Consider the following 15,673-nt stretch of genomic DNA (forward strand, 5'->3'; position numbering starts at 1 on the left):
TTAAAGATGATGTACCATAGAGCAAAAAAATGAACAGTGAAAGTAACAAAAACTTGTAAAATACATTTTAATGGGCATAATTAAGTGTGAAAATAACAGAAGGATATACAGTCAAACCAAAAGACTTACTAGTGGGTGCAGGACACTATAGCTCATTTATGTAAGTGAGGATAGCAAAATAAACTAAACTGTGATATACCCAAAAATTCTTCATACAGTGGGCTACCAGTAAAATTGACACAAATTTGGGACCACAAATTATTCAGACCGAGTCTGGAAAAAAACTGAAGTTGAGGTTTGCATGAAGCTGGGTGACAGCATGCCCAGGAGACTATATGCTGTCATTAAGGCTAAGGGTTGCCCGATTAAGTATTGATAGTTGTGCAAATATTGACAGCTGTATGAATAATTTTTGGTTGATTGTAATCCATTACATACCTTTCTATCAAAGTTATCTGACATTATCAAGATGAATTTGTTCTGACACAGTTTAACTCTGAGTTTCTGTCATATTTTATTATAATTTTCTAAACTATAGCGAATAAACTGTGATAATGTGAGAAATGTTGAAGGTGTCTGATTAAACGTTGGTTTGACTGTATCTATTTGATAAATGAAGTTAACCAACTAACATTATACATACTCTTTTGGTTTCTGTACCCAATATTTGAAAAATTTACAAATGCAATGAAAATATCGGTATCGGTGCTCGGTATCGGCAAGTACCAAAAAGAAAAGTAGCGGTATCGGGCGAGTACTGGAAAAAGTGGTATCGGTGCATCCCTAGTTGCCAGTGAATGGGAATGACTTCCTGTCCTGTTATCATAGTGCCCTTGAGTAAGACTCTTAACCCCTCATTACTCCGATGGGATTGTCAGTAAGTACAATGAAAGCTCTAAATTAAAACTCTGCTCAGTCTTTTATGCTCACCAAGTCTGCTTTTATTTGAACAAAACTACAGTAAAGAGTAATATTGTGAAATGTTAATATAATTTAAATAAATGTTTTCAATTTTATTTTAAACTGCAAGTTTTTCATCCAATGGCAAAGCTGAATTGTCAGCAGCCTCTTGTCTTCAGTGTCACATGCTCCTTCAGAAATCCCTCTAATATACTGATTTAGTGAACAAGAAACATTTATTATTATACTAGCCAACACTTATTATTATCAAAACTGCTGTGCTGCTTAACATTTTTGTGGAAACTGTGATATATTTTTCAGGATACATTGATAAAAGTTCAAACAGATTTTATTTGAAATAAGAATCTTTTGTAACATTATAAATGTCTTTACTGTCATTTTTGATAAATTAAATGAGCCCTTGCTGAATAAAAGTATTAATTTCTTTAAAAAAAAAAAACGTACTGACCTCAAACTTTTGAACAGTAGTATAAAGGAATGCTAACCTGCTAAACAATTGCTATCTTAAAGCATTGACAATGCACACACATAATATCCACGACAAAACAGTATCACAGGACGCAAAAAAAATCCATAAAACATTGGAACATTTAATTTTAAGCTTTACATTACCTTAACACTATTCATAACATCAACACAATCTTCACTTCACCTCGATTTCGAAAGTTTATCTTCATCTGAACAGATCCTAACACACACACACACACACACACACACACACACCAAGGTCAGTAAAAAAGCACTAGAGCAAAGGTAGAGTTGGAGTGCCTGACCAGTATGAATGTCAAACTGGTGGTAATAACACCAACACACATGAAGCAGATCTAATTTTGCATGTGATACAACCTTGGCAACAGAGCCGCTCTTCACATAAGCAGTAAGTTACTCTCTGATATCTGTGAGGACATTTACCTCTGTCGGATTCTGCAAACAAAATCTAAAAATCTGAGCCCAGCGAGACCAATAGATCAGACTTTGCACCATTTAGACTGCAGAGGAGTTTAAAATTACCAGCAGTGTCAAATATATCATGTATTCAATAAATATGTTAATAAAAGGTTTGAAGGACAAAATCTGACTGGGGTTGAAGCAGATGAAGAGCAAGAGCTTTTCAGAGTCTCATACAATGAACCCAAGCATTTCCCAATCATTCCTAAAACGCCTATTTAAAACAGCACACACTTCCCAGCCATTCTCAGTCATGTTTGTAGAGTACTTACGGGTGAAAAATAGTCAGCAGCCTCTTCCACCGCCATTTTTCCTGCAGTCCCACAGAAACCCGATCACTTACTTCTCTAGCTCTGCGGCCAGCAAGGTGCCATTCAGTCATGTGATGTGTGAAAAAAATGCCCAGGCAGCAGGATGCTCAAAGACACGTTACCACGAGTACGGATACAAGGATACGATGATCCCCAGTACTACAGTAAACACAAAGTCACTTTGAATCCAACCTTCTCTGTTCATCTATTCTCTTTTACAACTTGACCTCTCCTTCTGTGTCAAACTAAATCGACTTTTCAGTTTTCTTTCTCTGTTCACAGTTCTGTTTATAACTTCTGCCAAAATGATCGCTCTCTTTCTTTATACAATGCTCCCTCTCTCTTTCTATGTATCCAGTGGGAAACAGCTCCAATGTTCATTTAAAAATGTGCATCATTTACACCGCTGCCATGTTTTTATGAGATTTGCTCTCTGATTTTCTCTCTCTTTCTGTCATACACACTGAACACAGAGGGTGGGGGTCTTTTGAATAGTGATATGAGGTGCTAAGGGGGTCCAAATATAGCAGCTGAATCCAATGCATTTGCTAATAGGACTCCCTTTCCCTCCGTTCCACAGTCTCCCCCTCCCTGCAAACCCTCATGTGCATGGTGCTAATCTGCTCCCTTTTTGGATAAAAAGAGTGTGTGTGTGTGTGTGTGTGTGTGTGTGTGTGTGTGTGTGTGTGTGTGTGTGTGTGTGTGTGTGTGTGTGTGTGTGTGTGTGTGTGTGTGTGTGTGTGTGTGTGTATGTGTGTGTTTAGGACTGCTGGGGGTTGGTTTATTAGGTTTAATGCAGGGTTCATGGTGCCGCTCAAAAAAGGATTAGGAGCATTTCCCCCAGTATTAAGGCCACCGCACCATCATGTAAAAACACACCCCAGCTGTAGCTCTGACAATGGGATGAAGCGTGTCACCCGTTATAAAGTGACACAGGCTGTGTTGTTTAAATACTGTGCTTTGTGTCTGTTTGAATATACTGATTTTTCCCGTTGTGTGTATCGTCAGTATTGTGCCCATGTGTTTATGGAAAGGGGGAGTGGCCTAGAGCTGTGTGTCAGACAGACACATACTGTGTGAACATATGGAGAGCTAACTGCCATTCATTTTACAACAAATGATTTATAAAATGATCTTACTCTTGCTCTTTAACATTACTGAGTTTAACTGTATACATTTTAAAGCTCACATCAAGAGACTTTAAATTAATAAATATTAAAAACATGATTTCAACAGATACTAACAAACTTTTTACTAACACAGGTCAATCTGACAAAGAACATTCTCAAAGATCATTTAAAAGTTGTACAATGAAAATGGTTTATTTAAAATCAGCATAAATTAAATGTACAACAAATACTACCATAATGTGTGGATAATTTACAATATAAATAATAGTGATTAATAATTGAATATTAATTAAAATTATATTTATTTAATTACAAAATATACTACTTTTCAAAATGTAGAGGGTCGGTATGATTAAAAAAATGATTATTTTATTCAGCATGAATGCATTAAATTGATCAAAAGTGACAGCACAGGCATTGATAATAATAAAACAAAGTTCCTTGATCACCAAATCAGCATATGAGAATGATTTATGAAGGATTATGTGACACTGTACTGTACAGTAATGTAATGTAATGGCGGATGAAAAAAAATCTTACAGTCCCCAAACTTCTGAACAATGGTGTATATTTTGTAAGTTTTTGCAATATAGTAATGAAAATTAGATGAATAATCTGAAAATTAAAAATCTAAACAGTAATAAAAACATATATCATGTTATGCAAAACTAATTTCTTGATCTTTGATTATGTGTGTGAAATGATCTGGACATGTTTTTGAAAAGCTTTGAATGATTCACCAAATAGCTTCTTCTTTAAACCCCTAAAATACTGTTGTTTAGACTTATTTCATGATACACATCACATCTGCAACATTTTTTAAATTATTTATGAATGCTGTTGTTCCAGTTTCATTCTGGTTTCGGTTACTCTCTCTCTAAAACATATATGTAGAAATATAGACATGCACTTCATACAGGCATTCTCACACACACACATACTGATTATGCAGAGAGGCATCCCATGATCCTTTGGGGTGCATCACAGGTCTCCTCGTTCTGGGATGGTGGCATTGCTATGGCAACAGAGGAGGAGGGGAGAGAGAATGTGATCTGAAGGAGCTCAAGATGTTTGGTAACCGTGGTGATGGTTTCCCTCAATGACCTCCACCTCATCAGCCACTTACGGAGAGTGTATGAGAACCATCATTCTCTCTCTCTCAAATACAGTCAGACACACAGAGGTATTCACATGGGCTACACCTGCTTTAAACCCATGGGCACTGAAGGATTTCCAGGCTTTCAGAAATAGGGCAGCATTTCTAGAAGGACAAATGAGCTTCGCTCCTACATAACAAAATACCAACACAGATTCTGGATGTAGCAATGAATAGTATTTAAGTTAGCATTTTCACTTAGTTTGGATTTGACAGGTTGTCAGTAGGCCTACTGTATCTGGATGTATGTTTGTTATTTGTGATGATGTTGTGTTTGTGTGTGTTCACTGTGTTTTCTGAAAATGTGAAATGTAATGCCCGTTGGCAACAGTCTTTTAACATATAACGCAGAGTCATGGCAGGAAAAGTTCTATGATGGACACAGGAAGTGAGGTGAACAGTACTACAAACACAGAGTGACTGCAAAGAAAAACCAGCAATGATGACCTCATCAGAATATGACTGATATCCAGACTCACACTGGACCCTAGTGGAGAGATCCAATACTACTGTCTACCTCATAGAAACAGATGAACTAACCCATCCATACACTCTCCTTTTTTGTTACATATGACATGGCAAAATGCTAAAGTAAACATGAAAACAAAACTGACCCTATTTACTTTACTGGTACTGGTTATTTTGTGAATGTTTAAGCAGCGCAAGTTATTTAAAAAAATATTTGTTATTTTTTTAATCAAACTTAAGAACAACAGATAAAATCAAGTCCGCTCCTACATTTTTTTTTTAATTACAATAATGTCATATTACAGAAATAAAATGGGTTGCAAATGACAGTTCAGGTTGACTTTAAGCCTATCTATGCACAAATTATGTAAATGTATAATAATAATAATAATAATATTAATAATTATTATTATTATTATTATAACCACCACCAACCACTTAGTCAATTTATAAGAATACTACAACTACTACTAATAATAATTAATTAATATTTAATATTAATATTTAGTATCTTTTTATAATAATTATTATAATATTATTATTATTATGAATAATATTTAAATAACAATAACAACAATAATAAATCACATTAATAATTGTTGTTGTTATTATTAATGAAATATAACATTATTATTATTATTATTAATGAAATGATATACCAGGTCTACAATCAGCCAATCAACAGATCAGTCAATTAAAGAGGAGATCAAAGATGTTGTGAATAGTTCATGTGAGTTCAGGCAGCTGGAAGCACTTTAAACTCTCTCTCTCTCTCATGTTCTCTCTGAGGGGCAGCAGTTAATGTGTGCCGGCATGCATGAACTTGCGAGTGCGTGTGTCTGTGGGTCTCTGGGGGCAGAACAGCAGCATGCGACCCAGAATCATGCTTCTACAAGGCATTTATCTTTATAGAGCCCAACCATCCTCCATAAAACCACATCTGACACACACAGTGAGAAAAAAAAAAGTTTAAACTAATTTTCTGAATTGTGTGTGTGGCCTCAGCACCCAGGTGCAGACCGTTGCAGATGTTGGATGCAATATTGTACACATGCACATGTTTAAATCGTACATGTTGTAATTTTGTTTAGAATATTGTTTACAATAGCCTATATTTTCTAAACTCAATGGATATTCATAACACAACCATATCTGGGAACATGCAACTGCCACATAATAAATAATAACATACTATCATGTCTATCATTTTTTTGTAGATACTTCTTTTATACTTCATCTGGAATTAATTATAATTGGTTTAATGGTATACAGGTGATACATAATAGATTTTCTTAACAAGTCATACAGATTGCCATTTTCAGCACCATCTTCATCCAGCTGTGGGACTGATATTAGCTGGATGCCTGGATTTAAAGTCAGGTGTGAAGAATAATTCCAACCCCGTTATTAGGTCAGAGAGAAGAGAGAGAGTCTGGGTGAACAGCAAGGACACAACACAAGGAGGTAAAAGGCTTACAAATATCTTAAGGCATCATACAATGAAGTACTGTAAATCTGGATTAAGGAAGGTAATAAAGGAACTAAATAATGACAAGAGCATGGCTGTAATGTAATGTGGGTGTGTTTAATCATTTGAGAATTAGTGAGACAGTAAGAGATGGAGGAGGCACGTGAGAATGAGAGCCATGTAAAATTTCTGCAGTTAGTTTACCATGTGCTAGTTAATCAGTGTCCTGTATGATACAAGTCTGCAGAGAGAGAATACCAACAAACAGTGTCCAAAGGGTCAAAAAAAAGTCCAGAAAAACTGTACAGCATTCAATAGACATGATTTAATGCTTACTGTAATATTGATTTTAAATAAAAGCCAGTTCCACAGGGAGTACTGCATATACAAACAAACATAAGAAATGATTAGGTGGTGGATCATTTATACTGTATGTATAGCTATACTGTAGCTGGTCACTTTTTACGTTTTTTTGCATTGTTTAATCATCTTTTAGCTTTTTGCAATTTTTGGGATCAGAAATTCATATTGTATTCAGCGAGTATGCATTAAATTGATAATTGAAACTGAAAAAATATTTAAATATTTTAAATAACTTTCTATTCATTAAAAAGAATTATAAATAATATGGTTTGCACAAAAATATTCAGCACAATCATTTTGAACATGATATTAATAAGAAAAGTTTCTGGAGCTCTAAATCAGCATATTAGCTGCTGAATCTAATTAAAATAAAAAAAGTTATTTTAAATTGTATAATATTTGTATAATTGTATAATATTTCACAACATTACTGTTTTTACTGTCTTTTTTGATCACATAAATGCAGTCTTGGTAAGCATAAGAGACTTCTTTCAAAAACATTTAAAATTATTTTTGGATGTTACATAGATATATACGTACATAAATCATAAAAAAAATACACTAAAAAATGATAAAACCAGTACAAAAGCTTAGACAGAGTCAGAGTTTGTGTGCCAAGATTAAGCCAAACGCTATAACAAAAATCCCTGAAAACCATGAGATATAGTTAATAGATTGTCTCATGCCCTGTACTTAAAGGTAAGTAACCACATGATCGGTTTCTAGCATATTCTAATGCAGAATGCAGGATCAAATCAGTGCACATGCTCGATGAATGACTGTCACATGCTCTTCCATTTAAAAGTGTGTGAGAGATATTATCTGGCACTCAGACTGTAGCAGATGAGGGAGGAGGGAAAGGCCATCTGCCTGTATAACTCCCCCCTGTGCCCTCAAACACCCTCCAAAAACACACATTATACACACCTTAAAATATCTCAAATGTACACATATGCGGTTTGCAGACCACGAGCCAAGATATTGCATCAGTCATACTCTTTAATCCTTAAGCTAACAGTTGATCTGTAAAATATAAATCTACACAACTTGCATGTTTTTCCTTTGGGTTAAAGAATTGAAGAACAAATCAAAGTTACTGCAAGAGATTATGCAGATTATTAATATAATATAATATAATATAATATAAATTATTTATATTCATAACCAGAACATATTATACAATATTGTCATTCCAAGTAATACCACACAACTTTAAGCTAAGAGGACCTGCCAGCACCCCATAAAACTTAGACGTTATATTGTAGCCTTTCAAAGATATACACACAAATGCACACATCTCTGTTGAGTTTACAGTAAAGGAGTTTTATAAGGGCAGACAGTCTGGCTGCTACCCTGAGAATGTACCAGAGATACAACAACACTCTGAACAAGATCAATAGAGAGCTGCTGGGTAATAGACCATTATCAGACAGAGTGCCTTTGACTGGCATTTACAGGACAGATGCAAATGTGATCTAAAAAGAATTACAGTGCAGAAAGAACAAACATAATAAAATGAACAGAAAGCGCGAGATAAATATATAGAAACACTTTGTCATTATTTGATCATAAACGGATTCCTGAATTATAACAGATCTATATTACAAACCAATAAGACTGATAAAATATAACCTGTTCTAAATATAAAAAGACTATAAATCTATGAATGTGTGCTAAAAGTTGCTATGGCAAGGTTAATCATTTACACATAAACACAAATGGTTGGGGTCAGTAGGATTTTTTTTTTCAAGTAAATGTTGTTCTTTTGAACTTTCTATTCTAAAAAACAAAAAATTATTATGGCTTATAGCAAATATAAGCAGCACAACTGTTTTCAACATGGATAATATAATTGAGCACCAAATCATCATATTAGGATCACGTATATATTTTAAAACATATTAAAATAAAAAAAATAAGAATTTTAAATTGTGATATTTAAAAAAAAAAAATACAGTAAAAAAATGTTATTGTATTTTTGATCAAATAAATGCAGCCTTGGTGAGCATAAGAGACTTTTATCAAACTAAAAAAATCTTACTGACCCCAAACTTTTGAACGGTATACTAAATAAAATTAGGCAGATTATAAACAATATGTAGTTTTAATAGTGTGTACATACAAAGGTACTTCAACCCTACCGACAGACATATTGAAGAACATATTTCCAAGGTTAGCAGTGAACTCACTGGCAAACAAGTTGTGTAATGGTCTATTCAAACACACACACACACACACATACACACACAGGGAGAAACACACAGTAGCAATAATACTGTGAGAAGGGCGACCTCATTTCTGATCACATGACTCTCACGAACACACATCTTTCAAGAAAACACCCACTTGCACAGACACACACCTTCATGTCATACACCCTTAATATGATCTATATTGAACTTGACATAACAATTAATAGTAGTTGTGTATTATTCCAGAATTGAATGTGGGAATTTCCTGAATAATAGGTCACTGAGCACTGGCAAACAAGTTGTGTAATGGTCTATTCAAACACACACACACACACACATACACACACAGGGAGAAACACACAGTAGCAATAATACTGTGAGAAGGGCGACCTCATTTCTGATCACATGACTCTCACGAACACACATCTTTCAAGAAAACACCCACTTGCACAGACACACACCTTCATGTCATACACCCTTAATATGATCTATATTGAACTTGACATAACAATTAATAGTAGTTGTGTATTATTCCAGAATTGAATGTGGGAAAAAGAAAGAAAGAAAGAAAGAAAGAAAGAAAGAAAGAAAGAAAGAAAGAAAGAATGATCACATCAGCCTCTTAAAATGTTGAAGACAGTTACAAAAGACTTTTTCAATAGAAAACACTATTATGATCCATTCTGCATCATTTTGAAAGTCCCAAACATCTATTGACTAGCACTGGAAAAGCCTCTTTCATTATAGTGAATCTGTTCATTTCCATCATTGACTTCAATGATAGGTTGAATCATCACTCATGTACAGTACAAAGAGAGTATTTGTCTAGTCATGTGATTTCAACATGGCAGCCCCCATGAGAAGAAAACACATATGTAACAAAACAACTGGTAACACTTTACAATAAGGTTCCATTAGTTAATGTATTAACTAACATGAACAAACAATGAACAATACATTTATTACACTATTTATTCATCTTTGTTAATGTTAATGAAAATACAGTTGTTCACTGTTAGTTCATGTTCACAGAGCATTAACTAATGTTAACAAGCACAACTTTTGATTTTAATAATGCATTAGTAAATGTTGAAATTAACATGAACTAAGATTAATAAATGCTGTAGAAGTATTGTTCATGCTTAGTTCATGTTAACTAAGAAGGTGACTAATGTTAAATAATGAACCTTACTGTAAAGTTACCAAACAACTTGATATGACTTAAGTCTTGTCTTGTATGTACATAATTTTAATCATTTTCAGCACAGTTTAAATATCACAATAGCACTCAAAAGGCTACCATTAATTTGATCAAATATATTTACAATATTGTGAAATATTATTAAATATTTAAGTTTTTGACTTTAATTTATGTTAAAATGTAATGTTGTGTTGGCAAAGCTGAATTTTCAGCATCATCACTCCAGTCTTCAGTGTCACATGATCCCTCAGAAATCATTTAAAAAATATGGGGCTCAACAAGCACTTATTATTATCAGTGTTGAAGCAGTTGTGCTGCTTAATATTTTTGTGGAATATGTGATACATTTTTTTCAGGATTCTTTGTCCTGTAACAATGTAAAAGTCTTTACTGTCACTTTTGATCAATGTGTCTTTGTTTAATAAACATATTAAGTATTTCTTTAAATAAATAAATAACAGTGTATAAACTGATAATTCAATAATTCAGCATCAACACTGTTCCATTTTGTTCTAACTCTCATTCTTATTTTACACTTGTGGAAATATGGCTGTAAGTGAGGTTTGGGTGTGCATGAGTGTGTGATCTGTCCTCTGACACACAGTGTTCTCAGCAGGGAACTGAAGCACTATATGGAGCCTCAAGCATGTATCAGCCTTTAACAGACAACCAATACAGCTCATAAACCAACACAAACACACTCAAGGAAATGTCAAATAATACAAAAGATATTTCTCTTCAGTTTTAAAAAATAAATAAAAAAGCTATAATTTTCATAAAACCCCAGTGAGACATGGATTTTGGTTTACTTTTATCCCACAAATATAACCCTTACAAAAATAAAATGAATGAAATAACTGAGTGTTTCAATAGAGCTATTACATGTAAAAAATTTGCAGTTTTTGTATAAATATTGCTATATGTATTTTTATATGCATCAATAGATAGCCACACGTGGTCCATGCACACATTGCAGTATATTGAAAATTATAAGAACTAGTTTCCAATATATAAAAATTTATTATTTAATATATTGCACACACACACAGGTTTGTTTTTATGGTTTATGGGGACTCTCCATAGGCGTAATGGTTTTTATACTGTACAAACCGTATTTTCTATTGCCCTACACCAACCCTACCCCTAAACCTACCCCTCACAGGAAACTTTCTGCATTTTTAGATTTTCAAAAAAACTCATTCTGAATTATTTATAAGCCTTTTGAATTACAGGGACACTGAAAATGTCCTCATAAATCACCTTCTCGTTGTAATACCTGTCATACCCATGTTATTATACAAATTTGTGTCCTCATAAACATGCACACACACACAATTATTTCCATAAATGTACTTGTTTACACCTGTTCTGGACACCTTAAACATCTGCTACTCATATATCACTGAATAATAGACAAATGCCCTGAAATCATATATTACTCAATTACAATCACCAAAGCAGTCATCTGCTGATGTGTTTCTGCTTTGAATGAATGAAAAACAATCCCACAACTGCGACAGATGCAGAACTTGCTGAAACAGCTGAATACTACAAGACAAACGCGCTTTTACAGGCAAGCAAATATGGTTACAAAGCAAGAGAGAAAGACAGAGATGATCAATCTCATAACTGATGATCACATGATCACATACATATAGAACAAAGCGTCTGAACAGATGGATAATGGGCTCTTCTCCACCTCTCCAACAAAATCACCCTCTTCATCTCCCCCTCGATGTGGGAGTCTCTCTCTCATTCTCTCTATCACCCCTTCCCCTCCCCCACACCACTCCTTCATGTTTGTGCATGTGAGCAATAGAGAGAGACTGACTATTACATGGCTTCCCTCATTAATGGTGTGGAGCGAAGCTCATTCATCACATTGTGTGGCTGTAAATTCTGCTATAGGGGCTCACCAGTGCGTGAGTGCTCACCATGGGACAACCCCCGGAAAAAAGCATTTAACTCTCTGAACTCTCACTGCCCAGTACACAACTGTAAAATTATAGTCATGCACCATTAGAAAGCCCATCTGCTCTAGCTAAGAGAAAATCCAGTTAACAGATATGTAAATTATAAAAAAATAATTATTTTACATTTAAAGACACTTAGCAGACACTTTTGTCCAAAGTCAGAGGAACAAAGAGCAAGAAACTGTTTTGACAATCTTTGTTTTGATCATCTTAAACAAAACATTAACCAAAATTAAAATTAACTATATTATTTTTACTATTCACTACCCAGAAAATCCATGAAAACAGTTAACAGCTGTAAATAAAATATGCCCATAGACAATTGTTTTAATACATTTTCACTAAATGTACATTTAAAAAAAAGAAAATTAACTATATTTTACATTATTTTACTATAGTTTTCACACATTTATGATATATTTACAATAGTATAATACTTTGCGTATTTAAGGAATAAAATAATTGTGATAAATCTCATGATATGCAGTCATCTTTTGAAAGAAGAAAAAACGAAACAGCAATAATATCAAATTTGGTTTGTGCGTTAGCATTATTGCATGAAACATATTTAAAATGTTAAATAATTTTGAAAGCAAATTTTTGCTTCACTGTGTGTTTTGGCTTTAACTGTGACTGTATTCACAATGTTAAAATAGCATTATATATGAGACTATACTATAATGCATTATAAAGGAAATAGCAAACCATATCTTTATTAATCTTTCACAAAGCATGAATAAATATTAATTATATTTTTATAACTGTGAGCTGAAATTGTTCTGCTTATATAAAAGGTTAAAACGCACAAAACCAGACAGAAAAAACTACATTGTCCTTATCTATGGCATCTGTTATCCATTGTTCGTCTCTTAAAACTGGATTTTTCTCATCTGTTCAAAGGCAACTGTGAATATCAACAAATGGTCAGCAAGTTAATTCAAATGTCCTTGAGGATCCAATAGCTTCACTTCTCCATGACTGAGTTCTGTACCAGGATACACCGTCCTGGAGCACAAGAGTGAAAACAGCTAACCTTCATACATTCTGGTTTAAAATATCACACAGCAGCAACATAAGAACAAATAGGAACCGCAGAGGTACCGCTGAAGAAGATCTGTCTGGGTGTGGTGAATATAGGCTTTGTGTATGTGTGTGTTGTGTCTTTATGATAAGAAATGATAGACAGTTAACACAGCTAACATCTGCATGCTTCATTCCATCACTCTCTACAGAACAAACATCAATACATCAGTATGTAATGTATAATGCACGAGTGTCTGCGCGTGCACACACACGTTTCAGAGGACAGTAAAATCTCTCAGAACATGCGGCAGTGTAATGCTCTCATTTTTAACCTGAATGCAGAACAAGAGACACACACGTCATGGCTGGTTGTTTATGGGACATATGTGTGTGATTATGTGAGAAGGATGCCGAGCGGTAAATGTGAAGTGTAACCTTGGCATTGCAGCACAGATTTAACACACACACGCTGAACTCACTAGCAGTAACAGGCAAGATGTTGCCATCCCACAAACCCGATCACTCTCCCTCTAATAACATGTATGTGTGCGTGTGTATTCCCATGTACCTTTTTCTTTTGATCCTTTGATTGTTTCTTGCTCTTCCTCCTCCTTTCCTTTTCATCCTCCAATGCGTTAACATCCACATCTTTATTCTTCTTAATCTGAGACGCCGCATGAGCCATTATCCAGCATCAGCCACGTCCCCACAGCAACCACACGCACACACACACACACTCTCACACACACAAACACACTGAGACAAATGTCCAGAATATGTAACAAGAATTCCAATTCCTTAAAAGATTCCAAAAAATTCCACCAAAAAGAGTGGAAGAGAGGGATTCTGTCCAGAAAAGAAAAATGAAAAAAAAATCAACTACTCCGTTTGCTCTCCTCCAGCTTTTGTCATTGGCTGCTCAAGGAACCATATCCAGAGAGAAGAAGATACAGAGAAAGAAAGAAAGAGGGTGGGAGAGAGAAAGAGAGATGGATGGTGACACCATCATCACCAGGCACAAGTGAACGACTGAAGGAGAGAAAGAAAGAGAGAGAGAGGGGTGGAGGAGGGCAGCTGGGGTGGTTACTACGGAAACCACGTTCTCTCCTCAGCCATACTCAAACGGTCCTACCTGAACGTGTACGTGTCGCCGCAACAACCAGCATCAGTGTGTGTGTGAGTGTGAATATATGCGCATATGTGTTGCCCCCCACCAGCACCGTGTGTGTGTGTGTGTGTGTGTGTGTGTGTGTGTGTGCATGGTGGTTGTAGGGGAGGGGTGTCGCACAATTTAGCTCAAGCATGTGCGATCTCTCGCTCACACACACACACACACACACACACATAATTTGATGTGAGGGAGGGTACCACTACTACTCCAATCCCATTATGTTAAGAGCTGACCCACTCTAAATAGAGGAGGTGGTATATTTATGCATATTTTAGGGCATACAAACTTAGATATGAACACAATATTTTGTGTATTGGTAATGTATAATTATATTTAGATTATATTTTTGGGGATTTGGGGTGAATTCATGTTTAAGGACAAAAAAAACAATGTGGTCATAAAGCCCAGTGTGTTTCCCATAGGGAAACATGAGAGATGAATGAATATGAGTGAAAAATTATCGTGGTTCACACACGCAACAGCTCTCGGCTTCTTTCTGATGTCATTGACATTCTGAGTATGGAGTGATGGCAGCCATGTTGGTTTCTCCTGCATATCAGCAATCAGCCACCTGAGTGCAGCAGGGTCCTCTGCAACTCTAAGACTGCCTCAGTCACTGCCTGTACAAAAACACCCTGTACTTAATGTTGTATTTGTGTGACAAAAATGAGAGAATGAAAAATACAAATGACAATCCATTCCATTCCATTTCAGTGGATGACACAGTGTATTAACTAGAAAATGCTAGACATGTAGCAATGTCTTAAAGGGAAAGTTCATTCAAAAATAGCAATTGTCATAATTTACTCACCTTCAAGTAAGACCTTCAGGTCTTTTCAAACCTGAGTCACTTTCTTTCTGCCATAGAACAACAAAGGGCAATGTTAGGCAGAATGGTCACATTGCTCTTCTGAATAACAAATAAGCAAGCACAATGTACAATATTATATTTAAAAAATATATGAAATAGAGTAGCATGAACACTCTACCTAACTTCTCCTTTTTTCGTGTTCCACAGAAGAACCTCAGGATGGTGAATAAATGATGAGTTTTTGTTTTGGGGTATACTAACCCTTTAATCACGTATACCTAATACAGGTCTTCACACGCTGCAGCTCATGAGTCATATTTAGCTTGTATGAATTGTTCAGAAAATAATTTTAAAAAACTGCAAAAATAATGTTTTTACTACGTCTTTACTACAATTTATACAAAGAAAAAATTATGGTCTGCATATAAATCACTATCCATTTAATAAATACAATTAGCATTTATTGGTATTTATTATTTAATAGAAGCAACTAGATATTTCACAAAAAGATGATGATGGTCTCCTCACAAATAATAT

At 34.8% G+C, this 15,673-nt stretch overlaps 1 protein-coding gene across 1 annotated transcript in view; it reads right to left on the reverse strand.

The window, feature by feature from the left end:
* Nucleotides 1-14,163, reverse strand: part of LOC107553695 (ankyrin-3-like) — an 87,206-nt gene extending 73,043 nt beyond the window's left edge. The window contains exon 1 of the mRNA XM_016236005.1: nucleotides 13,723-14,163. Within this exon, the coding sequence (XP_016091491.1) occupies nucleotides 13,723-13,839 (117 nt within the window). The 5' untranslated portion in view covers nucleotides 13,840-14,163. The remainder of the gene's footprint in view (nucleotides 1-13,722) is intronic.
* Between the last annotated feature and the right edge of the window lie 1,510 nt (nucleotides 14,164-15,673).

Source organism: Sinocyclocheilus grahami, unplaced genomic scaffold, assembly GCF_001515645.1.
Source record: "Sinocyclocheilus grahami isolate Dianchi unplaced genomic scaffold, SAMN03320097.WGS_v1.1 scaffold18.1, whole genome shotgun sequence".
Classification (NCBI taxonomy): domain Eukaryota; kingdom Metazoa; phylum Chordata; class Actinopteri; order Cypriniformes; family Cyprinidae; genus Sinocyclocheilus; species Sinocyclocheilus grahami.